This window comes from Cavia porcellus, unplaced genomic scaffold (genome assembly GCF_034190915.1).
Source record: "Cavia porcellus strain 051 isolate PalLab524CR breed Dunkin Hartley unplaced genomic scaffold, mCavPor4.1 scaffold_21, whole genome shotgun sequence".
Classification (NCBI taxonomy): Eukaryota; Metazoa; Chordata; class Mammalia; order Rodentia; family Caviidae; genus Cavia; species Cavia porcellus.
Window position 1 is genome coordinate 29,129,467 of NW_026947504.1, and position 12,853 is coordinate 29,142,319.

The following is a 12,853-nucleotide window of genomic DNA, read 5'->3' on the forward strand; positions in this document are numbered from 1 at the left end:
ACACCATGTTCTACACCGTAAATTACGAGACATGTTCTACACCATAAATTTGTTAGTAACTTGTCAATATTTGAAAATAAAATGAAAGGCAAAAAAATGAATACAAAAACAATAGTGCTGGTGAGGATGAAGAGAAGAGGGAACTCACATTACTGGTAGGGATATAAATTACCAGAAAGTCAGTGTGGCGGTTCCTCAAAAAAACTAAAAGTAGAATTACTGTATGACCCATCCCTTGGCATATATCCAAAGAATTAAAGTAGAATAGTGTAGGAATACCTCGTACCCATATTTATTGTGGCATAGTTCACTGTAGCCAAGACATGGAACTAGCCTAGGTGCAATCAACAGAGGAATGGATAAAGAAACGTGATATACATACCCCATCGATGTTGCCTAACTGGAAAGAAGGAGGAAATTAGGTTGCAGGAAAATGGATAGAACTGGAGATCAACATGTTAAGCTAATTAAACCAGATTCAGAAAGACAAATATTGCATGTTTTCGCTCATTTGTGCAGTCTAAAAACATGTCATGAGAATAGACGAGATGCTGCTGTTAGACAGCGAGCGGATGGAGAGGCACGTGACAGGGCAGAGAGCAGAGGGCGTGTGGTCAGAGAACCTGGGTACTTAGAATACCACACTGAAACCATGTTTTATAAGGTTAATAGGCACCAATGAATGCATTTAAAAGAAGACATGTACTACATTGTTTCTAACAACTGGAAAACAGAATTCTGCTCTTTAACTTTTGTAAAGCTCCCCATCTGTTATGCTCATTGGTGAGTTAAAATTTTATACACTTTTGTAAACTAGTAAAATTCAGTCTTGATCTCAAATTGCCCCAAAAGTATGATTCTGTGGGTCAAGCTATACTTGTTCATCTCAAATTATGCCTCTACTCTTAGAAAGTCCATTAGAATGAAGAGAACCAATATCTTTATTTTTTTAGGCATTGAAACACATTCCTGATGGTGTCGTTTTTGTGGGAGGAAAGTTGTAGCATCAGTATTAATTTGAAATATGACTGACTTGGGCATAATTTGCTCTTTGCAGTGCTGGGCCTGGAACCCAGGGCCACATGCATACTAGATACACACTCTGCCACTGAGCTCTGTCCTCAGCCCTGGAATAATTTACTCTGGTGGAGGGGGGCAAGTACTGAGGATTGAACTCATGACCTTGCACTTGCCAGGCAGGCAGGCGCTTGTGCTTCTGAGCTACATTCCTGGTTAATTTACTTTTAATAGAGCCAGAATTTTGAAACTTCCTACCTTGTTAAGAATTTTCTCTGTAGTATCTTTCTGATAACAAATCATTTTTGTCTGTTTTATGAGGGCTTCAGTTTTCCTAGCCATAAGGTAAAATTTTCATTTGCCATAGGCTCTGAAAGAAAAATTACTTCTTTTGGGAGGTGGTAATATAATAGGAAGGGTTCTAGAGTACCCTAGTTGGTTCTAAATCCTAGCTCTATAATTTAGTATCTTTGTAATATCGGAAGAAATACTTTTTTTTTTGAGACAGGATCTCACTGTGTAGTTCAGGATGGATTTGGGTTTACTGTGTAGCCCAGGCTAGCCTCGAATTTGTAGTGATCCTTCTGCCTCAGCCTTCCAAGTGCTGGAATTACAGGTGTGTGCTACCATACCCACCAGTAAAAATACTTTGTAAACCCCAGTTTCCTATTCAATAAAATAGAAATAATGAAAGCTCTTGTATCTAGTATTATCATGAGGAATAAGTGAAATTATTGAAGGATTTAGATTTAAGTTACACAGTTTGTTTACTATAATTATAAATAATATATAATTATATATTATAATTATCAATAATATATGATATAATTATTAAAATAAGTAATCTGTTTGTTTCTCAAGACCCTTCATATATGTATCTTATCTGTGACCTACATTTTAAGAGCATGTAATGGACAGTATTAAAAGTAAAGTAAGTTTGTATAGAGTATTAGTGGTTTAGTGATTTAAATTACTTCTACTCTTTTAACAGTCCAGAAGAAAAGATTAGACAATTGGAGAAGAAGGTAAATGAGTTGGTAGAAGAAAGCTGCATTGCCAACAGTTGTGGAGACTTAAAATTGGTAAGTTCATAAACTAATAAGATTCAAGATTAAGATTATGCTGGGTGCAGTGGTACATACCTGTAGTCCCAGCACTTAGGAGGCTGAAGCAGGAGGATCGCTATGACCACATAGTGAAGCCCTGTTTCAGAAAGACAAAAAAAAATTAAGATTATAAGGTATATTTATATGCATATATCAGCTCCACTTTTATATGTACACAAGCAGATATAGATACAAATACTTGCATTTTGCTATGTGTAGCCTTAATGTTTCGACTAAGGCAATTATTTTGAGAACAAGAAATTGTAATTCTGCTTTGTGATTTTTAATAAAGTAACTGGTAATTTTTGATGTTGGTCTTTTTAGTATGAAAAAATTCTAATGTGTTAATTTAATTTGCAGCTCAGTAGACTGTTGGATTAGACTCCAGTGCACCACCAAGAGTCACACCTGGCAGGAGGCACACACAGCATCAAGGGCTGGCTGTTCAGCTTTGGTTCACTTTTTTGTGGATTGAACCCAAAATCTTTGCAGTAATCTGTATCCTCAAGCCTTTTATAATTTTTATTTTGAAACAGTGCCTCTCTGAAGTTTTTAAGTGGCCTAGGCTGTCTCAAATGTGTGACCCTTCCCTCTTAGCCTCCCAGGGTGCTGGGCCTGCAGGCGTGCTCTGCCATGCAGGCATCCTGTTTTCTTACCGAAGCTTCCTTCACTGCCCTGAAATACTTCTTTCCAGGTGTATCACAAAATCACAGTTTGCTTTTTAGCCACCTTGCTTCGATTTTTAAAATTGTCTTTCAGTATAATAATAGACTTTGTTTTCTTAGAAACATATAAAAAATTTCACCAGTTTTGCCAGCAATAAAAGTAGCTTTTTTTTATTGAACATTTCTCTCCAATGGTATGCTAATCTGGTAAGTAAGTCACAAAGTCTGTTACTGAGTTTGTCTGTGGAAATCAACAGAATGCTCTTTGGTACTCTTTTTGAGTAGGATAAGAGCCAAGCTAAGAATCTCTTGTGTTGCTGGGCAGCAATTCTCCTTTAATTTACTGTATTTTGAGCATCTCAGAACTCCACCCCACCCCTAGTCTGTCTAAATTGCTACCTCACAAGTTCAAAATAAAATACCCCAAAATTCAGGAAGTAGGAAGAAAGAAGAGGTAAGTGGTTCAGTTTAAAAGGAAGTCGAAGGTGTATGGTAGAGAAACTTGACTTGGGGCAAAAATGCTCTATATTTCATCCTTCATCCTGTCCCGGAAAGACCACACAGGCAATTCTGTTATGTTAAGCTGCAGTTCAAATAAATATTGTAGTTTTTTTTTTCCCCACAAGGGAAGTTTAACAGAGGGGCATCCTGGGAATCCATGATTTGAAAATGAATTCAGCAAGCTTCACGTAGATATTTCTCAAATGCATAAAGTTGGTGAATGTTCAGATTTTACAAAGGGTGAATCTGATTTCAGGCCTTAGAAAAGGCTAAAGATGCAGGAAGAAAAGAGAGGGTCCTTGTGCGACAAAGAGAACAAATTGCATCTCCAGAAAATATCAATTTGGATTTAACTTACTCAGTAAGTATTGAAATCCCTGGTGGGAAAGTTTATTTTGAGTAATATGTGTGAATTCCAAGTGTTTTTATTCATTATTCTTTATCTGTATATAAAAGTATAAAAGTTGTACATATTTATGAGGTGCCATGTGATGTTTTGATACAGATATACATTATGTGATGTTTAAATCAGGTTAAATATACCTGTCTTTTCAAACATCTATCATTTCCTTGTAATAAAAAGATTCACACTTCTTTGTTCTAGCTTTTCAAAATACACAGTATAATGGTGCCTTTATTCATGAACAGTGTTGTTTGTGAACAGTTTGGTTCACGAGTGAAAAGTATTCCACAGAGTTTTGTTTTTATTTGCAAACTCTACCTTGGATGACAGACATGCCCATGCTCTGTTTCCCACACAAACAGAAACTGGGCATCTTTTCCAAAATCATGGAACAAATTCAGTTTGTGAACCAAGACACCATTGTGCATGCATGTTTCCGTAGTTGTTTGACTGTGCCTTAACCCAGCAGAGCATCATACTTTTCACTCTAACTCAGTGCGCTTTGATCAGCCTCCCCTCAGCCCTTTCCCCATGTAGAAGTCATCTTTTTCCTTTCTTGTTTTGTTTTTTAAATCATGCTGCTTTTAGGTACACAGAATTGTATTAATAATTACTTCATTATATACTTTGTCTTTGGTTCATAGATTTTTTGGCAAAGATCCTTTTTATAAATTAGCTACTCAATTAGTTGTTTTTAGTAACTTTGTAAGTATTCACAAATCATCCATATAGTGGCTGTGTATTTTGAAGATTGTTAATATTTATGCTCTCTTAATGATATTCTAACATAGACTTTTGAGATTCAGGGGTTTCAAAGTAGGTAAATAAGTTAACATTCTATAAACATAGTTTAAAAAACCTGTAGTTTTAGTAACGTTTCTTTAATTCTGAAAGTATATTTCCTTGCTCCTTATATGGTTGCATAAAAAGCAGTATGATATATAAAGGATTTACAAGATAGGTTTGCAATGACTGCTTGCAAAAGAACTAACTCTACACATGGGAGAGCCAGAAGATCCAGGGCGAATCAAAGGTCTGGAGCTCACTGCAGAGTTCCCCTCTGAGTATGTATCAGGAAGCCAAAGAGTCTGTGCTGGAAGATTGAGAGTTTGTGCTGGAAACCTGGTGATGGGCATCTAAAGGCAATGGCCAAGACTGGAACTACTCCAGAGAAGCAGAAATGAGATCACTTCTTCTTTCCCTTTTCATTCCATCAAGGTTACAACCCTGTTAGTGGGTACCACCCACATCCAGGGTGGGTCTTCCCTTTTCAGTAAGTTATCCAGACACACTCAAAACTGTACTAAGCCAATCAGTTAGGTGTTTCTTTTTTTTTTTTTTTTTTTCTTTTATCAGTACCGGGGATCGAACGCACGACCGCCTGCTTGCAAGGCAGGTGCTTATGCCGCTGAGCTAAATCCCCAGCAGTTAGGTGTTTCTTATTCAAGGTGACACATCTGTCACAGTCCACCCCTTGTCAAGTTGACAACCCAGACATATTTCCTAAACCATAGTCTCCAGATTAGCAAGCTCATGATAATGATGCCTAACATGATACAGTTACGCTGCATACAAAAAAAAGCACATTAATCCATCCTCAGAATAGAAAGCAAAGTTTTTCTTTTGGTGATGCTTACTCCTAACACATTAAAACTTAAGCATTGAAATATAGGTTTAACAATACTTAAAAGCTATTCCACTTCTGGGCATATTCCCAGAAGACCTGAAAACATCATACTATAGTAATATAATGTGCACCCATGTTTATAGCAGCACAATCTTTAATAGCTAAAAGTTGGAACCAACCCAAATGCCCATTAACTGAGGAATGGATAAAAAAGATGTGGTATTCTTATACAGTGGAATACTATTCTGCTGTAAAGAAAGGCCATATTGAGGCTTTCATAAGTAAATGGATGTGACTTCAGACCATAACTCATAAATGAAATAAACTCATATGTGTAAATACCATATTGTCTTCCTAGTGTAAGAAACTGAAAGAGTAAATAAGATAAAAAATCTTCAATAAATATTGTAAAAGGATAAGAAACTGCTCAAAGAGGAAAAAGTAACTCAGACAAAGAAAAGGAGAATAGAAGGAAGAGAAATAAAATATGAATTTGTATATATACACTTAAGATTACTAAGATGATTGTATGATTAATTCTATTAATTCTTAGAACAAAAACAGGTAACTTCCATAGGACTAGGTCAATTTTGCATGTCTATATCTGGTAATTCAAGTAAGACTTGAAGATAACTATGCAAAACAACAAAAACTGTTATGTTCTTACCATCTTGTTTTGAAAGCCTAAATTGTTAATATTTTAGGCTCTTATAGTTATTTATCTGCTGTTTTTTTCCTCTAATACAGACTAATATAGAGGTACATGTATAGCCTAATATATGCCTAGAACTTCACCCAAAAGGTGTACAAGAATTGATTTTATTATGTATGATAGTATGAACAGTTACACTGAAGAAAATGAGACACCATGGTAACCACTGATCATTTTCTACCATTTTGTTTCAAAAGCCAATAATGCTTTTATTTTTTGTTTTGATTGGTTTTGGCCTGTTTTAAATTACTTGATTTCAATATGATGAAGATAAGGGTATTTTGAAGAAGACAAGAGACATTATGGTAGCTGTTGTTGATTTCCTAATCTCTGATCTTGAAAGCCCTTAAGTGTCTCATTCTTGTGTTTTGATTGCTTTTATACTATTTTGATTTGTATTAACTTATTGTGTGAAGATACAGACAACAATTTTGAAGAAAACAAGAGATATTATAGTAGCCACTGTTGATTTCCTGCTTTTTCTGAAATCCTGTGTTACGTGTTAGGTGTTTCTTATTAAACAGTAAACAGATGTCATCATAAATAGAGTGATCCATGGCAGCTCCATGGGCCATTCTTTCTCACGCAGTTGTATGCCCAAGAGACCAGAGTTTCTGTTTAATTATCTATAATGTTCAGTAGTAATATTTTAGTTTATATCCTCTGCTTTTTTCTGTTTTGTTTTGTTTTGTTCTCTTAAAAAAATACTTAAAAACCAATAGTCTATCAACATTGTTACAAAGAAAGGAAATACATAAATATATATGTATATATATGTATATATGCATATTAACAGCATGGCAGAAAATAATTACAGTTGCAGTTGTCATATCTGTAACTGGTCAAACAATCATAGGTGATGTTTATAATTACCTCCTTCTAATACCCCTTCTGTATTGTGTTGGCCTTTAATAAGCACCTCAGGAGATGATGGTTTTTTATCTGGTGGAATAACCCATACCTTCATTCTTGAAGGTTCTGGGCCGTTTGTCATTCAGTGTGAGTTGGGTTGTTGTAGTTTCCGATTGACCTTAATAACCGGGTGTAGTGATACTAGGAGGCATCCTAAGGGATCTCCTATACTACAAATATATTCCTCCTTTCCTCCATTGTGAAATAATAGTCCAATTTCCCCTTGGTAGTCTGAATTAATCATCCCTTCCAGAACCCTAACTCTCTTTTTAGCTCAGAGCATGAGGAGTCCAAATGACCAGGGAGAAATCTTAGCTTCCAGTTCAATGGAATCATTGTTGTGCTTCCTGATGCACAACATCAGGTACCTTCTGGTATCAGGAGTGGGGTTGTGTTTTTGTATACTAAATAAATGAGGAAAGGGCATTTGAAGCTTTGAAAGACTATGTGTTTACTATTTATAGCTAATATTTTCAAATTCCATGAAATCTTTAGAAGATAATTTATGATGGTAACTTTTTTATTTGTAGGATTATAATTTACTATGGCTTAATTATATCAATTGTGATTATATATAGAACTTTTACTATACAATTTCTCCCCCATTTTACTTTAAAGTTTATTTTCACATGATACTTTTAAGAGAATTTGGCATACTGTCTTGCTCATTTAGGTTTTTGCCAGTAACATAGACAGTGCACATTTATTCTCTGTATGTCTTCCTGAGATTAACAGATGGCAAATAATATTAAATAAAAATAGAATACATAGAAAGGTAAGTGAAATTTAGGGGACAACTCTTTGTTAATGTTGTGGTTTATGTGGAATGTAAATATTTCTCTTTTTTGCAAGGTATTTCTTTTGTATACTAAATTTTGTATTTGTTGTGTATCTGGACGTAAGCAGCTAACTTTGTCACAGCATTTTAATCTCTGATTATAAGTGAAAGGGGGCCTAAAATAATCATTATGTATTTTTTTACAAATTATCTTTTTTTAGGTGCTCTTTAACTTGGCCAGTCAGTACTCAGCTAATGAAATGTATGCTGAAGCACTAAATACTTATCAAGTTATAGTGAAAAATAAGATGTTTAGTAATTCAGGTAGGTACATATGATCAGTTTTGCCACGAGAAATAATTCTTTCATACTGTTAATTACAAGTTCTTACTGTATACTTCCTTATAATGAGATAATCTGTGCCCTAAGCACATTTGTATTTATGATACAGGTTCTTGTTTAAAGATACTATTTACATGAAAATCCATACAAATATAAATACTGATGAAGAAACATAGTTACTGTGAAGTGTGCTGCCTAACAGTAAACAGATGTCATCATAAGTAGAGTGATCCATGGCAACTCCCTGGGCCATTCTTTCTCTCATGCAAATGTGTGCCCAAGAGACCAGAGTTGCTATTTACTATCTATAATGTTTGGTAGCAATATTTTAGTTTATCAGAATATATTCACCTAATATCATTAAAGTGCATATGACATTATTAAGTCTAATTTTAAAATGTCACATATTTTGAGTCCTTTTTTTAGTAGAATACAGTCCCAGTTTTATAGTATAGATTGTTTTCAGCCATATTTTCAGAAATCTTCCTCTCTTAAATTCCTTCCTCACAGAAGAGTAATGTGTAAATAAGACAATAGAGCAGTCTTAAAGTTGGAATTTTAATGTATGAATCTTCATAACCTGAAGAAAGCCTTAGAGAATATGAATTAAGGTCATCAAAGATGTCATAGAAAAGGTGCAAAAGTGAAAATATCATTCTTTTTATTTAGGAAGATTGAAAGTGAATATGGGAAACATTTATTTAAATCAAAGAAATTATTCCAAAGCCATTAAATTCTACCGAATGGCCTTAGATCAAATCCCAAGTGTCCAGAAAGAAATGAGGTAAGTGCGTAGTATAATTGTAAAATTTAAGGGTTTGGTTTTGTTTGGTTCTGTTCCCTGTGACTATACATATTTGTATAATGTCAAATTAAAAGTTAAAGACATAGTATGTGATCAAGAGGAATAAAACTAAGCTTACTAACCATCTAGGAATGAACCCTGAAAACTGTCAGTACCAAGACACAACTTAATACCAACACAATATGGGTCACAATGTGGGTCCTGCGTAATATATCAAACTACAATACAAGGCTAGAAATTAAGAGCACCTCACTTCAGAGTGAAATAGTGAAATAGTTTACTTATGAATTTTACAAGAGGGGAAAGATGATTCTTTGTATTCTAGCAATATTCAGGAAATGATAATATTAGGTAGCATATGTTCAGTGCTTAGTAGTAATTGAGAGACTACTTAGCAGTGGGTATATTGTAGTAATGCAGCTGAGGAAATAATTACTGAGGATAAGAATGATTCTGTGGTTAAGAAAAACTTTCTGAAGGTGTGCTTCAAATAGGTTACTAAAGTCAGAGATGGGATCGCATTCCAGACAAAAGGAACTCCACGGCATGAGTCAGAAAAGTTAGCCTTTAGGGTCTCATCAGCTAATTACAAATAATTTAGTTGACATGGGGTCATGTTGAGGAACAGTGGAAATAAGGTGGGATCACATCCACTAGGCTGGCTCTACAAAAAAGATGGCTGAGGATGTAGATAAATCACAAACCTCCTGCATTGGGTGTATAAAATAATGTGTTACTTTGGAAAACAGGCAGTTTCTTACAACTTAAATATATGCTTACCATATGACCAACCATTTTGTTCCTAGGTGTATACTCAGGAAAAATGACCAAAGAATTTGTGTGTGAATGTTCATAACAGTAATATTCATGGCAGCAAAAAAAGCGGAAATAATCTAAATATCCATCACCAGATGGATATAGCCAATAGATAAAGTGTGGCATGCATCCATACTATAGGATACTGTACTGCTTGGCAATTAAAAGCATGAAGTGTGCCAGTACTTGAGGTTATGTGGAAGAATCTCGGAAGAATTATGCTAAATGAATGAACCTTAGCAAAAAAAAATTTTTTTGTACCAGGGATCGAACTTGACCTTGTGCTTGCCAGGCAGACACTTATGCCACTGAGCTAAGTCCCCAGCCTTTGCAAAATATTGTGTAATGTATTATTTCATTTATATACAATGTCTAGAAAAGACACACACAGAAAGTAAATTAGTGGTTTCCTAGGTAGCTATACATAATCAGGTTTGATGTGAGATTAGGGAATGAATGTTAGTGGGCACAGGTTTTCTTTCTAGGGTAATAGAATTGAAAATAAATACATGGTTATGGTTCTACAACCATGTAAATATAGCAATAATCATTGAATTGTACATTTAACACAAGTGAATTTTATGATATATAGATTATGCCACAATAAAGCTTTGATGAAACAAACAAATAAAAAAACTAAAGTATTAAAGGGTACTCTTGTGGATAGCTTGAGTTCATACTAAAGAATTCATTTTTCAGACTAATTCATGTTTATTTTTATCTAGGATTAAAATAATGCAGAACATTGGTGTTACATTTATTAAAACTGGTCAGTATTCAGATGCCATTAATTCCTTTGAGCACATAATGAGTATGGCACCAAATCTGAAGGCAGGCTTCAACCTAATTCTTAGTTATTTTGCCATTGGAGACCGAGAAAAAATGAAGAAGGCATTTCAGAAATTGATTGCTGTTCCATTAGAAATTGATGATGATGATAAATATATTTCACCAAGTGTGAGTATGAAAAAGATCGTTATGTATTCATTGCCTCCTTATCTGTGTTTCTCTTTTTCTAGAAATAAGAAAATTGGAATAAATGGCTTTTTTATGGTAACGGGTATTGAATTCAAGAGTGTTCTCACTGTGTTATATCCCCAGTCCCTCCTTTTTAAATTTTTAATTTTGAGATGGATATCGCTAAGTTACTACTTTTCTGAGGCTGGACTCAAGCTTGTGAGAGTGCCATGAATGCGAGCGTATGCCACCAGACCTGTCTTAGATGACTTATTTTTGTGGTTGTTGTTGTCAGTACCAGGGATCAAACTCACAACCTTGTGCTTGCCAGGCAGGTGCTTGTGCTGCTGAGCTAAATCCCCAGCCCTTAGATGATTTTTTGAGTTCTCAAAGAATAATAATGTGACTCATTGATGATATATTTCATTTGTTATTTAAATTAGGTTGGGAGTGGAACCTCTTGAAATGGGGCTAAAGATTATAGTTAAAACAGTCTGCAAAATTTTTAAATAAAGAATATTAAAAATAAGACTTACATGTCATTCACTAAGAGCAGCATCTTGACCATGAAACTACATAATCCCTAACAGATTTTAAGATCGAAACCTTTTTAAGCTGAAGAACCTGAACTAACCTGTGTAAATGGGTCAAAAATGAAAAAAAATTCTTATCTTTATTCATGGAGTAAAACATAACACAACTCTCAAAAGTCATATTTTTAAAGACATAGGAAGAATATTATGTAATATTAATTTTAAAAGGGCAGACATACAACTACTCATGAAGAGCATCTGAACAGTAAAATAGAAACAGTTTCTGGACAATGAGTTTTTTTTTTAATGCTTTCAAAATATTTTCCAGATTTTTATGCATAAATTACAGGTTTATTCTGTGGTGTTATTTTATATCAAGTCAACCCATACAAAATTGCATTAATTTGTAGATCCAAATGGTATAATATCTTCAGTTTCGTGGAGTTAATAGATTTTTCTTAATAGGGTATAAGGGTACCGTAGCCTTCTAGTTACCCAGTGAAACATCTGAAGCCAGATACTTGGGTCCACCACAAAGTTCCTACTCTTTTTGTGCTTTAGTTCCTTTACCTAAAATTGCGACTAATTCTAATAAAACCTTTATAAGGTTGTGAAGATTAAATGAGTCAGTGCATGTAATATGCTCAAAGTAGTACTTGAAGCATAGGAAGTACTGGATTGGTGCTAATTATCCATTACTTTATCGAGAAAATCTGTGTTGTGAAAAATTTGTCTTATTTGGGGTATGGGCTTTGTGTGTGTATTTGGTAGGGAATGAACCCAGGGCCTTGTACATGGTAGATAAGAGTTCTATCACTGAGCCATACCCAAGTCCCATCTGTATTCCTTTTTATTTTTAAGACAAAGTTTTACTTTGTTCTCTAGGCTGGCTTTGAACTCATGCTCTTACTAGTTCAGCCTCCTAAATAGCTCCTAAGTAGTATTTAGGTGTATACCACCATATCCAGCTCCCCTCTGTATTCTTGATAAGAGTTGAATTATGGATTATATTAAGCATTTGATGGTCATGAAAGCATTTAGAGTTGAGATTAGAATTTGTGTTATCACATAGTAACCACAGCTTCTATATAGTTGCTCCTGTTTGCCTAGCCTAACCTTTTTTATCAACTGTTCAAAATTTATGTTAGTTAAATGGAAAATATACTAGGAATCAGAAATAAGAAAAAGAAAATAAAGATTAATTTAATATAACTGGTTTGTGGAGATTTTAATTAGAAATCTAAGTTTTTGGTACTTAGTTTTGACTGTTTTTCCTCAATTTTATTTTCCTAGGATGATCCTCATACTAACTTAGTGATTGAAGCTATAAAAAATGATCATCTCAGACAAATGGAACGTGAAAGGTAATATTGGGGCACTTAATGTAGTTTTTGCTTTTAAAAAATTATTAAATGTATAGTCTCATTGTTTCTTACAAACCCTAATTGTATTCAGTCTATTTTTTGAGTAGAGCAATCATTTGACTATTTCTGTATTTCACTGAATTCTCTTTTCTCCTTCAGAATAGTTCCAGTCCTTATAGTGATTCCAATTATTCTGTTATTCTTATCATTTCTCTGTAATTTTCTTTCCTTCTACATAATTTATTTCTAAGTTATGTTCTAATGTATTTTTATTTGCTTCCTAATTAAATATTAAATCCAAAAGACAAAATTATG

At 34.2% G+C, this 12,853-nt stretch overlaps 1 protein-coding gene across 5 annotated transcripts in view; it reads left to right on the forward strand.

Annotated features, from left to right (window-relative positions):
- The window catches only part of Ift88 (intraflagellar transport 88), a 134,733-nt gene that overhangs the window by 23,982 nt on the left and 97,898 nt on the right, over window positions 1-12,853 (forward strand). For all 5 annotated transcript variants that reach the window (XR_010041716.1, XM_003477388.5, XM_013141185.3 and 2 more), the window contains 6 exons: window positions 2,009-2,099; window positions 3,546-3,650; window positions 7,943-8,045; window positions 8,733-8,847; window positions 10,410-10,641; window positions 12,468-12,538. Coding sequence is in view for 4 of the 5 variants with exons in the window: in XM_003477388.5 (XP_003477436.1) it covers window positions 2,009-2,099; window positions 3,546-3,650; window positions 7,943-8,045; window positions 8,733-8,847; window positions 10,410-10,641; window positions 12,468-12,538 (717 nt within the window). In the remaining variant the exon portion in view is untranslated. The remainder of the gene's footprint in view (window positions 1-2,008; window positions 2,100-3,545; window positions 3,651-7,942; window positions 8,046-8,732; window positions 8,848-10,409; window positions 10,642-12,467; window positions 12,539-12,853) is intronic.